At 39.6% G+C, this 15363-nt stretch overlaps 1 protein-coding gene across 6 annotated transcripts in view; it reads right to left on the bottom strand.

Moving 5' to 3' along the window:
* Srpk2 (SRSF protein kinase 2) overlaps positions 1–15363 on the bottom strand; it is a 192191-nt gene that overhangs the window by 48255 nt on the left and 128573 nt on the right. For all 6 annotated transcript variants that reach the window (XM_028778144.1, XM_028778142.1, XM_028778143.1 and 3 more), the window contains 2 exons: positions 2367–2475; positions 1096–1183 (listed from right to left, as the gene is read on the bottom strand). In XM_028778144.1, the coding sequence (XP_028633977.1) occupies positions 1096–1183; positions 2367–2475 (197 nt within the window). The remainder of the gene's footprint in view (positions 1–1095; positions 1184–2366; positions 2476–15363) is intronic.

The following is a 15363-nucleotide window of genomic DNA, read 5'->3' on the forward strand; positions in this document are numbered from 1 at the left end:
ACACAGACACAGACACAGACACAGACACAGACACAGACACAGACACAGACACAGACACACACACACACACACTTAAAAGTAAATAAAAAATGGAACTTTTTTAAATTATACAATCAACAAGGCAAGTTTTTTCAAATAAAAGACTTAGATTGGGCAGGAGAACTGGTCCTGTTCCTCACTGGTTGGGTCACTCAGGAAAGTGGGCCCTAGACCTTGCCTGGGCAACACAGTGGAGCTGACCCTGCTGGTGAAGGTATGCGTGAGCCACACCCACCTCACTGGCTCTGGCCCTTGCAGGCTGCAACACTTGGGGAACTGGCTGGGGCAGACCTCACCCTGACAGTGTGTATGTTGGGGAGAGCTTGACAGGCAGACCAACTCAGCTTTCACCGAGGCACAGATCCACAACTCTGACCTGATCCACTCCAACATTTACCCCATCTAGGAACTGGAGCTGAAGCAGGCCATTCCTCAAGATTCAAAGCTGCAGGATCTCCAGGCACAAGGCATCAAAAGGATATCCTAGTGGCATCCCAGCGAGGATCCCTTATTGATACTATAGCTGAAGCCAGAGGCCTCAAACAAGACCAACAGTCACAGCAATGAGTGTTTACGTGTAAAAGGGTGCACAGGGAGACACACTATAGCTTCCAAAAGACTTCTGTTTGTTTTGATTTTTTTTTTTAATTTTATTTTGAGGGAGGAGGTGGCAAGGGTGGAGGATAGATACAGAGGAACTGGAAGACAAGTGGGGCTGGGGAGCATTAGATGAAATCACAAGGACTCGGTCAAAAGTTACAAACAAACAAGCAAACAAACAAACAAAAACTAGATTTAAACTTCAATTTACTATCACCCAGAAAAATGTTCAACCAATCAGAGCAGGAGTTGTACATACTTAATAACTTTACAGATCCTACAGACCCCTTACACAGAGGTAGTATAGCAGTAATTAAAAGTTTACAGGTACCTGAAAAAATACTATTTTTAAAAAGTAAAAGCAAGACATATGTTATAACGCAAAGATCACAGAATAAAGGATATGTATTAGTCATGTACTTTTTTATATCACTCATTATTTTGTTGATTACTTACACATTTGAGCAGTTTAATTTCATCCAAGGCTGTCTCTGTATAATGCTGGGCACTTTTTACAACTTTCATTGCAACAAATCTTTTCCCTCTTTAGATTAAAAAAAAAAAAAGCAGTTATTTATATTGTCAATGTAAGAAGTGACTGTTACAGTGAGATGTAGCCACTTAGTAGCCAACAGACTGAAGCTTTCAGGAAGCTTTCCCTTAAAATAGTATGGGGGGGGGGCATCCCACAAAGTTGTCCTCATGCTGTGGCAACTGCACCATTACACACCCACACATGCATCATGTACACATATATACAGCAATAACATTTAGTCAAAAGTAGCATTTTCCAAGTTTGGGCAACACAAATAAGTGTTCATGGGTTAGACAATGTCTTTTATGTTTGTTGTTTCAATTCTAATAAACATAGGATAGACAAGAAAACTGTCAGCTAACACAGACACTAAGGGAAAAGTATTCCTTTATAATATTTGTTCATGTATGTTCATGCACACACATACAACTACACATGAATATATGTGCTAAGCAACATGATGCTTCCTGCTTTGGGTCAATGTAGCTTTTAAATAATGTTACAGAATATTGAGTTGAAAGACCTATACATTTTCAATTTGTAGCTGATTTTTTTAATGACGTGAATTAACTAACAGAAAAGTAACACAGCCCTGATGTCAAGCAATTTTTAAAAACTGGCTCACAAACTACAATTAGCACTTTTTTTAAATATAAGCAAAGGCATGTAAGAATAGAGTGACGGTGACCGATCTAGTTAGCTGCAGGGTCTTGTGCTAAGCAGTGCCTCACATGCCACCAGGTAGCATGACCCTTGGCTACATCATCTTAAAAGCAGATGTGGTGGTTTGTCTATGCTTGGCCCAGGGAGTGGCCCAATCAAGAGTGTAGCAATGTTAGGGTGGGTGTGGCCTTGTTGGAGGAAGTGAGTCACTGTGGGGGTGGGCTCTGAGATCCTATGCTCAAGATCTGCTCACTTTGGAAGAGAGAGTCGGCTCCTGGCTGCCTTCAGATTAAGATGTAGATCTCTCAGCTCCTGCTCCTGTGCCATGCCTGGCTGCATGCTGCCATGCTTCCCACTGTAATGATGAAGGACTGAACGAACCTCTGAACCTGTAGGTCAGTCCCAACTAAATGTTGTCCTTTATAAAAGGTGCCATGATCATGGTGTCTCTTCATAGCAGCAAAACCTCAAGACAGCAGATGTACAGCCAAGCACCACTCCAGAGCACTTAATGACAAAGCACACTTACTGCATATCCCAGCACAGCCAGACGGTAGAAAAGTGTCCCCATCCTAACTTCCTAATAACATGATATCGGCCATTGAAGAGGTCTCCAATTTTCACTGGATGATAGCCACCTGAAAAAGAAAATTAAACATCTCAGGAACACAGCAATGCATCTTGTCACTCCCTTCGTCAGCCCCTAATGTCCTTAAAGGAAGCACTAAATAACAATCAGATTAAAGATTACTCTTTTAGAAGTAAAAAAAAATCCTATAAATTCTCATTAGAATGTTTTTTGCTTATTTTAATAAAATTTCAAACAAAACATGTAGAGCTCTGACAGTTGACAGTTTGTAATTAAGTCAAGGTATGCAGACCTATGTACATCAACTCGCCATTTAAATACTGCTTTCTTTAAAAAACTAAAAATTTTCTGTGCATATCAGGAAACCAGCTGAGTTAGATTTCAGCTCTGCATAACTTTGTATACACCAACAGTTTATGTATAACTGTGTACTTTGCATCTTAATTATTCCCCAGTCAGCCCTGTTGCTCTCAATCCTCTTCCTCCAACCGGCACTCTTCCAGGAACCATGTCACAACAGTCTTTTGAGCAACAGTAGGGTACAGAGTTCAGATGCTGTCAAGGGAGGGAGGATGCCGCACTGACACCAGGGTAAACAACAACAAGAACATTTGCGTTAGATTGTGTCCTCCCTCCTCAACCCCTTTTAAAAAAAAAATTTTTTTTTTTTTACCTGCCTCTGGCTTCTAAGGGATAGGATTAAAGGCAAGCCCAACCACACCCAGCTTGCCTCAAGTTTTAAGTAAACTAGGCTAAATAGCGGTATTGTGGTATCACTTTTATGACAGGTAAGAAATGGTCTAGAAGGACAAGAGGCTGGCCATAGACAACCCTGATATAAACTCATCCATCACCTAGTCTTAGTCTAGAGAAGCACTGAGCAGCTTGGTTACAAGTCCCATGCTCCTTAAGTGCACATCAGTGCTAACACTGATGTCTCTAGGTACAGCAATGTCATGTTGGCAAACCACCACCACTAGTGCATGTTTTCATTCAAGTCCTCAGACGCCAGTGTGTGCATCTGTGAACGGAGCTCATGCAGGTGACACAGGTCCTGGGTTCTATGGGCCCTAGACCTAGGGTCTAGACTCCTGAGAGCACACTGGAAAATATCAAATATCTTGAAAAACAGACCAATTATACAAGAGCAGCACAGAAACATTTTTTTAAAACAAAGAAAAACACACTAAAAGCATAAAATAGTTAACATTTTTCTAAAGAGGTAGCATATAATATTTCAGATCTATGTATTCTCAGATCCTAACTTCTAGACTTCTAGGTTTCTTCATGAAACAAGGGTCTCTCTGCTGACAAAAACCACCTTCATTCTCTCAAGAGGAAACCCTAACAGGGCACCTCTCCTCAACATACTATGCAGAGGGCCCACAATGAGGAGGCAATGACAGAAGATGGATTTGATGACTACATTTCTCCTGCATGCCAGCCAGGCCAGCTCTAACATACTGTTAGCATGATAAGATTTCAAAAAAATCCCCTTCCCTCTGCCTAGGAAAAAAATCCACATCTACTTAGGTAAGCCAATCAAAAGTTCAAAACCCATGATATAAAACAGCCTGAATTTTCAGCAGTGTCTTTATCTCCTAATTCAAATAATATTAGCTATTATTCCTTTTTAGGAATTTCTCTGCTCTCTGATTGTGGTATTTCTTTATGCTAAAAGCTTTCAAAAGGCCGAGGAAATATTACACAATTGTCATTAACATACACGTTTTAAGAAAGGCAGGGCTAGATCTGGTCAGATGGCTCAGCAGTCAAGAGCACTGGGTGCTCCTGTAGAGGACCCAGGCTCAATTCTCAGCACGTACATGGTTGCTCACAGCTCCTGTAACTATAGTTCTAGAAGATCTGATTCTCTCTTATGATATCCATGGGCACCAGACACACATATGGTACACAGACATACATGAAGGCAAAACATCCAGACACATAAAATAAAAATAAATACATCTTGAAAAGAAAGAAAGAGCCGGGCGGTGGTGGCGCACGCCTTTAATCCCAGCACTTGGGAGGCAGAGACAGGCGGATTTCTGAGTTCAAGGCCAGCCTGGTCTACAGAGTGAGTTCCAGGACAGCCAGGGCTATACAGAGAAACTCTGTCTCGAAAAACCAAAAAAAGAAAAAAGGAAAAAAGAAAAAAGAAGAAAAAGAAAAAAAAGAAAAGAAAGAAAGGAGTATCGGGGAAAGAAACTCACTCCATGTAAGGTAACATGGCTCTGTGTCGGTGGAGACTCAATACTTTCAATACTTCCCCGACACTAAATCAGTGAAATATAACAGTCAGAAAATCAGTAAGGATATGAAGATTGAACATACTATGGATCAACCTGACTCAGTTGACACTTACAAAATGCATTCAGTAATATTCTCAGGGGCATATAGACTATTGGTCAAAAGAGATAATATACTAGGTCATAAAACATTTGAATTAAAAAAAAATTCCAGTCACATAAACAACATCCTCAGACCACATGGTATTTATTAAGAACCAACAGGAATTTAAAATGAACCAAAAACTAAAAACTAACTGAAACCCTCCAAACTAATATGTAATTTAAAGAAGAAATCTGACAGAAGCTAGGTACTGTGGCTCATGCTTGCAATGCTAACACAGACTGAAGGATCACCCACTGCAAGGTCAAGTCCTGCCTAGTCTACAAAGCCAGTGCTGGGTCAACCAGGGCTGCATATGGAGACCATCTCAAAGAAAGAAACACCCCACCATACACGAACGAACACACACACACACACAAACCAAAACCAAGATCAGGTGTGGAGACTCATGCTTATAATCCTAGCACTTGGAGAAGGTCCTCTTTGAGTTCAAGTCCCCACTATTTATTGCATTATAGGCCTGTCTAGACATTAGAATAAAACCTAGTATCAAACAAACAAAAATGTCAAGATATTTTATCTACCTCAAGATAAAAAGCATGATATATCAATGTGAAATGCTGCTGAAGCACAAAATCTGTGATGTTATATACCTGTACTAACGATCCAAAACCAACTTTTGCCTAAAAAAACTGGAAAAAGCAGTGCAAATGAGCCTAAAGTAAACCAAAGAAAGAACACAATATGACCTAAAATCTACGAAATGAGAAACAATAAACAATGAAAAGGATTATTTGAGAAAACAAAACCAATGTATTTCTGACCAAGATAATAAGGGGAAATTGAAAAACTAAGGAAAGAAACACAAGTAACAAGCATGAGGTATATAGTAGAGCCGACTTCCCCAAATACCCTGCAAATGTGGAAAGGACACGGAACATAAGCATACACATGGCACCGACACAAGGAACACACACACACACACACACACACGAGATGGCTACACATCTTTAATGACACAAATAGTGAAATTTAACAACAAAAACCCCAATACCTCAATAATCCCATACTTACTTTTAATTTGATTTCATTAAACACACTATGATAAAAAGTGCATAGTGGCTAGGTGTGCATACCTGCAATCCCAGTACTTGGGAGGATGAGGCAGGTTTGAGGCTAGTCTCTGCTATACAGCAAGACACTGTCTTTAAAAAAACAAAAAACAAAAAGGGGGGGGGGGAATGGCATAGTGCAATTTTCTAAACATTACAAAAGATATAGTACTGGTTCTTATAATCTTTTCCTGAAGATCACAAAAGAGAAAACACCTCCAATGTGAGGTGCTTGCCAACTGCACTGTATATACTTATTTTTAAACATTAAGTATGTGAAGTATAGAAGGCAAGTGACAGCTCCTTCTCCTGATGATAAACACCAACAAAGCACACATCTAAGTAAAATCCTGACATCTAAGTATTTCCTGACAGAAGTATTCCCTGGCTCAGGTAAAGTTTCTTTTCCTGTGCTTTTCTTATACACCTCCATGAAGTCATCCTCTGTTCTGTTATGCAACACAACATAATACATTTGTTACGTATTCCCCCTTCTGTTCCCGAAGAGATGGCAAACTCTTAGGAGAACAAGCACAGGCTTTCTATAAAGACAGTCTCGTCCGTGGCTTTTACATAGTACTTGGACCATGAGAGACAGAACATACAGTAAGCATAGACATGGATAAAAAGGAGGGTGGTTTTGTTACATAAAACAGCAAGTGCAGAGTGTGCCTCTCCTTTTAAATATAAGTAAAAATCAGGCTTAGTGCCCTGTGTCTTTAATTGTAGCACTTGGAATGCAGAGAGAAGTAGAGCTCAAAACTAGCCTTAGTCTATACAGCGAATAGTTCGGGTCAGCCAGGACTATACCAATGAGACAGGCAGGCAGGCAGGCAGGCAAGCAAGCAAGCAAGCAAGATCAAAATTTTCTAGGTTACTATTGTAACAAAGGAAGAGAGAGGAAAGCCTCATGAAGAAAAGCATGGAGATTGGTTTAAGTGGAGTTTTACATTAAGAAAAAGAGAAAAAGAATGGAGTGTTGGCTCAGTGGTTAAGGATACTACCCGCTCTTCCAGAGGATCCAGGTTCAATTCCCAATACCCACATGGCAAGCCCACAATTGTCTGTAACTCCAGTTCCAGGAAATTTGACAACCTCACACAGATAAACGTGCAGTCAAAACACAAATGTGTATAAAAATAAAAACAAATAAACCTTTTTTAAAAAGAGAAAGAAAGAAAAGAAAAGGAGGAAGTCACAGGTCTAGCTGAGAAGATCCTTTCCAATTATACAAGAGTTTGGACCTTGCTTTTTGTGGGGAGAAATTAACAAAGTATATCCTCTACACTATTTCTTCCATCTAGACAAAGAGTACCTAATTTAAATGTACCTCAAGTAGTATTATCCAATACTACTGCTAAGAAAACTGCAGGACATGTTATTTTATCAGACTGCACATTTTAAATGTACGGTACTTAAAGAACACAGAAAATGCAGTGAGTGAGCTGTGACCTTACAAGATTTGTGGGAGCCATGGAGACCTTCCCAAACCATTAAGATCTCTCAGGCTCTGTCTTTATGAATTAGGTGCAGACATGAGACAAAACTAAACAAACAACAGTTTTTTCTATATGTCATTGTAATAATTTTGTAGCTGCAGCAAAAATTTTCTAAAACATACATATGTTGACATTTCTATTTTCCTTCTTTTGAAAAAGTAATTCCCTGCCTTTACTTCTCAAAGTAAAATGCTGGGATTACAGGTATGTAGTACAATGCCAGGCTTGAAAAAACATTTTTCTAGAAGCCTCTCATAACTGATAATGTCCATAAAGAAGACACGAGTCACACTCTGAAGCCAGCCAGCATTTAGCTTTAGTTTGCACTGATGTCCACACCCACCACAACTGTTCCTCATTTCCACGAGGATGCTTTAGGCACATTTTTAATGAACCCAGGGGAGAAGGGTGTTAAGAATTCTAAAAATGCACATTAGTTAACATCAGATCATAAATGGCTAATGGTGAACTTTTAAAGTCCTTGTCTACATATTTACTTGAGTCTCATTTAAACAAAATAATTTATCCTAAACCAGTCTGTACACTTCCTCAAGCAGACACCACACACTAAACTGTGGCCTAACAAGATATGTAGCCAACTGCAGAGGAACCTATGAGTGTCTCAGCCAATCAGAGGCAGACACTGCCCAAAGATGACCATATAAGGCAAATAGCAACTGGAGAAACCAGGTATTTGCTTGTCACTTCCATTCCTTCCTGGTATGAATACAACTTGCCTGTGTGACACGTTCAGTTTGGAATACTGCCCAGTTCTAAAGTCTCTTTTCCTGTTCAAATAATCTATGCAAATTCAACAGTTTTCCAGGCTTTTGGCTGTTGTTTTTTAACACAGTAATTTAGGTTACAAGCTTCTTATATATGTCTATAATTAAATGACAGATTTTGCTGATTGTTCAAGTATGTTAATTCCCTCCAAGTTTCAGATTAAACAACTAAAAGAGTTAATACCAACATTTCCCTTTTTGTGTTTTTTTTTCTTTCATTATTTCTTAAATACCAGATACAATAAATACCATTTCTTGCTTCAGGATTTCTTTTTTTTTCTTTTATTACTTTTTTATTTTATTATTTATTGTATTATTCTTTTATTATTTCTTAAATACCAGATACAACAAATACCATTTCTTGCTTCAGGATTTCTTTGACTAAAGTACTGGTCCATGACAAACACTGTTATTTATTCTTCCCTTCAACTGGAAAACATCTTCTACAGAAACCAAGTACAGTAGGGGGCGCGTGGTGCTCGCCTGCGTCCGTGCATGCATTTTTTACATTAAGAAAAGTCTTCCAACAATCTAATATATGGTCACACCATCTTCATACTGAAGACTTTTATCTTTCAATATTAGCCACTGGTAATTTTTATATTTTAATATCTTCGTGGGGATTTTTTTAAACTAATTATTTCTATTTTACTTGTGTGAGTATTTTACATGCATGTATGAGTACCATGTATATGCCTAGTACTCAGAAGTAGGCAGGAGATTTTATGGAACTGGAGTTAGATGGTTGTCAGCAGCAAGTCGAGTATGGAAACTGAGCCCAGTTCTCTACACCATCAGCCACGACCATGAGCACTGAGCCATCGCTTCTGCCCGTCTTTTTTGTTTTTCTTACTTTCATTGTGGGCAACAATGGAACAGCAGCACTATATGAGATCATTAATTTTACATAATTAAACAGTCTCACATAATTAAGCACTTAATCACCAATTGTTTAATTAAGAACATATGTTTTTAAATATAAACTTGGACACTGGCAAGCTCAAAGACTTTCAGCTCATTTCTTAGTTCATAATTATGTTCTGGATAAATAAAAGTACAATACATCAAATTATGAACTGAGAAAACATAACCAACATTAGAATTAAAAAGTCCTAACTGGATGAAAGTCTAGTTAAGAAGCCAGAATCCACATGAAAAATACTGGGATTTTCTTTTTAACAAGTAAAAATATTCTTTTAATAACTAAAACTTCTATAATATAAAGAAATAGAAAAACATCTTCTTATCTATTTCAAGCAAAAATGACATTGCACACATTCAAGATTTTAAAACTGAATTAAAACTAAATCCCTTCATCCAGTCTAGATCTATTGCTATTTCTAAACTAATTTTATTTGTAAGGTAGAAGAGTAGATCAGAGTATACAGCGACTAACCAATACTGACATGCTGCTGGTCAGTTTTAATTGTCAAGTAGACAGAACCTAAGACACCTGGGAAGAAGGAACATCAACTGAAGAGCTGCCTTGACTATGACTATAGGACATCTTCAAAGTGCCACAACCAGGAACAGAGGTTGCCAGTAGCCCAAATGACCTCTATGCTATCTGTATGGCTGAGACCAGGCCATAACGAAGACTGAGAATCTTCCTCTGGCCCTAAATCCAGTATAGGTAGTGCATCTCTAGAGCCCATCTTCTTGGAAGAAATGACATGTCCCCCAAGTTGGGTTTCAATGTAAGTATGCCTCCTTGTACACCCAGTATTGTATTATATCAAGAAACGTTTTCCAAATTATACCATGTTGAAATTTGTTGGGAATAAACTGCCTGGCATCACTTTTTAGAAGGTTTGATCCACATAGATGAAGCCAATCTGAACCATTCTTAACTCTGGGCAGTTCATTTCCCTGCCTGACACCTACAGAGACAACGCCCCTCCCGCAATCATCAGAAAGATAATACATGTACCAGTGACTATAATCATGCATCTGGTACCCAATACTATTAATAAATAATATGAACATACTTTCGTAGTAGACATTAGATTGCCAAATGATAGTAGATGAATTTATTTGTAGTATCTACATGTAAACTATACATATTTTGGAGTCTGTATTATTCTTTTATTGAATTCTATGCCTATATTCTAACATATTGTCAAAGAAAGCCAAATATAATAGTATCTTTTAGACTACATAATCTTCTGGAATCCCAATATTTTATTCAAAAAATAAAAAAATAAAATCCCAACTCCATTCTTTATATGAATGGGTTTCTAATGTGTTTATATGAATGAGCTTGTGATGTGTCTGTATGAATGAGCTTATGATGTGTTTGTTATGAATGGGTTTCTGATGTGTTTGTAAGCAGCAGAGTAGCTGAAATAACCACGTTGTTTCTGAGGATAGCTCAGAAGTTCCCAGCTTACATATGCATTTGCCTTACAACTCAAGGATTTCCAGGTAAGAAATCCAATAATTCTGAGGTCATCATGCTATATGAAACAAGGCAATGTACACAAAGAAAATGCAAATATAGCTTCCATTGGCAGGCCTGGACTTAAAGCCCAGCAGAAAGAACGGGAGCTTTCAGATAATTGTGCACCCTAGTCAGAGTTACTTCCAGCTGTTAGAGGTTCAAATGAGACCCCAGTGTAAAGGACAGGCAAGCCACTCCAGCTTTGTTCATGTGAAATATCTTATATACACCCATAGACTAAATGTAAGGTCCTCAGCTCATGATTCCAACTCCGAGAGGTGGTGGGAATGTTAGGAATGTGAACCTACTTGCAGGACACTGGGCATGGGCTTTTGAAGGTTAGATGTAATTCTGCCAGTCTCTTCCTCATGCTTATTAATTCTTGTTCACTGTTAGGTAAACAAGCTCCTCCTCTTCAGGTTCCCAGAATCATGATGTTCTACCTCACCAGCCCAGCATATGAACAAGAAACCTATGGAACTGGGAGTCAAAACAACTTTTCCTTCTCTTTAAATTGTTTGTGTCACGTATTTTAGTCATGGGTATACAAAGAAATCAATATGTTCCTGATACATAAAATCATGAGCCAAACAGAGAGGTGGTTTAAAGCTTCTCCATAGGCACAGTTTGTCACATGATGATAATCAGAACTGTCCTAACTAAACCATGACAAAGGCCACACACAGCTGCCTCACTAATTCAAAGTAAACATGTACCCACCATCCTTAAAAGCCTAAGTCAGTATCTCTAAAACTCATTAATCTTTTCCTGTAGGCTTTTTCAATTATCATATTTCTTCTCCTCTGTCTTTGATGCCCTACCATAAAGACAACGTTCCCTTCTTCTTACCTGACCACAGCCGCCCCCCCCCATCACTGCCCTGCTAAAGCTCTCTGAGGAGCCCCGTGTTTTTGCATAGGCGACTGTCTCCCACAACTGACCCTCATCTCAAGAGTCATTAGCTCCCCCCTAACAAGTGTCCTCTGAAGAAACTGGTTGACCTCAGCCTGGTTGGTGAACATGGCTCTGGCAGGTCTTGTTCTCCCTCATTCCCTTTGCCTTGCTAAAAACCATTAGATTACATTCCTAAAGCTAGATAGTGAGGTTTACTCCCTTGTTTGGCCACTTCCTCCTCCTGAGCCTGATGAACAAGACCCAGCTACTGAAGTATTAAAGTTCAGCAATCAAAAGCCCCCTTTAGCTCACCAGATTAACATGCCCTTATCCTCACACCTCATCCTGACATGGGGTGTTTGTTCCCTAGCGTTTATAAACCCTCACTTTCTTATTGGGAAACATCGGTCTCCTCTCAATCCAAAGGCAGTCCCTTGTCCCACTCCAGGACAAGTGCCCCTCCCTGCCCTTGCTCCCTTCACAGTCTCCCTTGTCCTCTGTCTCCTGTGCTTGTCTCTTTAGTCCCTGCCCTCTGTCCCGCTGAGGCAAATAAATCTCCTTTGTGCTGAAAACTTGGTCTTGAAATGTCTTGAGTCAATACTGCTTCCTGGTACTCTCAAAGGATCCATCCTTCCCACACCGAGCCTCACACAAGGCTGCTGTTGTTAAATCTTGTCTTTTGGAGAACTCTGTTTCCATTTTATACTCCAGACCATGCAGTCTTAGAAAAAACTTGGTAAGTTACCACTAAAGACAAAAGAAGCGCCACTCTAAAAAGACTTTAAGAGCTAATGAGAGCCAATCCAAACACACAGTAGGCTGGGTAGTGCCATAATCTGAGCTAAGAAAAGCTAACAGAACCAATAAAAGGTTTTAACTAAAAAGAAAAAGGTCTCTTAGAATTAGACAAGTCACAAGAGAAATTATAACAGGACAAGAGAAAGTAAAGGATAATCGAGTTATACTTACTGATAGGATGATGTATGTTAAAAAGGCCACTTGCAAACAGTACAGCAGGGGCTTAAGAACTTGAATATGGAATTACAGCATGGTATAGAAGTTCTATATCTATCTATCTCAAGAACAATGAAAAAAATGTCCTGTTAATCCTAAATATTCATAGCCAAGCATAAAAACAATAGTACTGTGTACCAATGGATGGACAAACACGTCAAAGGTGAGCCACAGGCAATGGAGGCAATGGAGGGCTGTTCATTACAAACTAAGGAACGAGTGATGAGTGGCACAACATGAGTGAAACTACAACAGCAAACTCAGTTAACAGCAGCCAGACTCAACGGGATACACATTATAAAACCTCACTATATCAAGTTTCCAGAATGCAGAAACGCAGAGACACAGAAAGAAATCAGTGGTGTATCAGTGTGTGTGTATATTCATATACATACACACACACACACACACACCATCTCAAGAAAGTCTATAAAATTGAAAAAAAATAGCAAGTTTGTTGTTATTTGAGACAAGGCCTCATATAACCCATGCTGGCCTTCAATTTGCTATATGTAGCTGAGGACGACCTTGAACTCCTGATCCTCCCATCCTTGTCTTCCCCTTGGTTCCCACTGGCTACCATACCTGGCTCAACAAAGTATGAACTGCAGCCTACTCATCAACAACGAGAATTCCAAAAGGTGTGTGCGCTGAAAACAAGACAAGAGGCCCCGCCCATCTCAAGCCAGTGGGAAAGGGAGGATGACACCCAAGGGCCTCCACACAGGCAGGAATGGGGAGGATGGGGTTTTAAAAGGAAGAAAAATAACACCATACTGTATTCCATTTTCTCATCACCCAAGGGGAAAATAAAAGAGAAACAAATGACTCCAGAAATTACAGTATTACCAGCTCTGTTTATGAATGCTTCTAAAATACTACCGGAAGCCCCCAAATGAGAATCAAATATGCTAGTCCTTCTGGAAAATTGGTAGATCTCCCTGAGAAATGAAGTAAGAACTGATTTGCTGGGGCATCTCCAAAGCAAAATGGAGCAGCCAGTTATGTTCCAGTGACTCCAGAAATGGAGGAAGGAAGAGACAGGAGGAAGGAACACGGATGACTAAAGCCAGAGCGACCCACTGCCGTGGGCTCTAACAAAACATTAGGCAACAGCTAGAAGGCCAGTAAGATGGTGGCTGAGGGTGGGCTCAGATGCATAGCTAACTGAGTAGAGTAGGGAGGCATGTGTGTTGTTCCCTCACTACTATGTCTTACCCTGATATAGGCCCTGGCACCATGGTCCCCCCCCCCCCCCCCCCCCCCAGGAAGCTTACATCAGACAGCATAGGCTGACCTCAGCCCGGTCCTCTTCTGAGGACTATAGGAGATCAGAGGTGGAAACAAGAGCCACTGACATTCAGAATGACTGAGGGAAAGAGCAGTAAAAATAAAATGATAGATCGATAGATAGGTGGGTGGGTGGGTGGATATAGATATCTAGATATCATCACGATGCTCATTACTTTGTATACTAACAATACCATCATCATCATCTTGATCTTCACCTGGGAATATCCATACAATGAAGCACTACTAGAAAATAAGTAATGACCTAACCATGCATTCTACATAGGAAACTGGTAAAAGTGTTAACTGTTCATCCAGAAGACCTAGCACCCATGTTGGGTGGCTCACAAGTGCCCAGAACTCTGCCTCCAAGAGATCCATTTCTGCTGTTGGCACCTGCACTGGTGTGTACATACTACACAAAAGTATTTTAAAATGATAAAGATGGGCTAGGTATTGTCAAATAGTTTCCTCCTTATTCTTTTCCTATATGTGTGGTATACATGCAGGTGTGTCTACATATAGCAGGAGTGCTTCTATCCTGTGCAAAAGGTATCCTGTTCATACCTGCACATGAGTGCCTGAAGTTGATGTTAAGAATCTTTCTTGAAGCCGGGCGGTGGTGGCGCAAGCCTGTAATCTCAGCACTTGGGAGGCAGAGGCAGGCGGATTTCTGAGTTCAAGGCCAGCCTGGTCTACAGAGTGAGTTCCAGGACAGCCAGGGCTACATAGAGAAACCCTGTCTCGAAAAACAAAAAACAAAAAACAAAAAACAAACAAACAAAAAAGAATCTTTCTTGATTACTCTCCCACTTTATTTGAGTTTCTCAGTAAAAAACAAAGAGCACTGTGACAGGAGCCATAATGGGACAAGCTAATAATTAGCAGGTGATCATCCTGAAATGTTTGCCTTGGATTATTATATAATCTGCGACAAGTGCGTCCTCATCCAGCAAGGCTGTGAGGGACTTATTTTAGGAAAGATTCCTGCTATTAATACGCTTTTCCTATTATTATTATTATTATTATTATTATTATTATTAAACATATGTAACAATCACTAAGCAACAGCTTAGGGGCAGATCTCTGCAGACCCACGAAGATGTACTGTCTTGCAGTGATGCTATATAGAAATAGATGGCTTCTTAAGTCTTAATGATGATCCCATAAGAATTCCTAAAATTATATCAATGATTATTAAGCTCTTTTATAGAGGGACTGCTATTAGGTCCCTTTCTGATAGTCAAAACTGCAATGAGGACTCAGCCAATCTCCCAAGTGTCATCAGTTAATGGCCCTTAGATAGTAACCAGACTTTCTCCTGCTCAGAGCACATTCCAATGTGGTTGTAAAACAATTAACCAAAGGTCACTAAAAGGGAACTCCCAATTTATTGTAAGTGCTAGGACAGAAAGTATTACCTGGGTTTATCTATACAAAACTTCACTAATTTCTTAGTTATACTTTTAAACCTTCAGTGAGCCTGTGGAGTTAGTCAGGTGATAGATGTTTAGCTAATTACTCCTAATGGATATACATGTAAACATTCTG

Source organism: Grammomys surdaster, unplaced genomic scaffold (genome assembly GCF_004785775.1).
Source record: "Grammomys surdaster isolate TR1022 unplaced genomic scaffold, NIH_TR_1.0 325, whole genome shotgun sequence".
Classification (NCBI taxonomy): Eukaryota; Metazoa; Chordata; class Mammalia; order Rodentia; family Muridae; genus Grammomys; species Grammomys surdaster.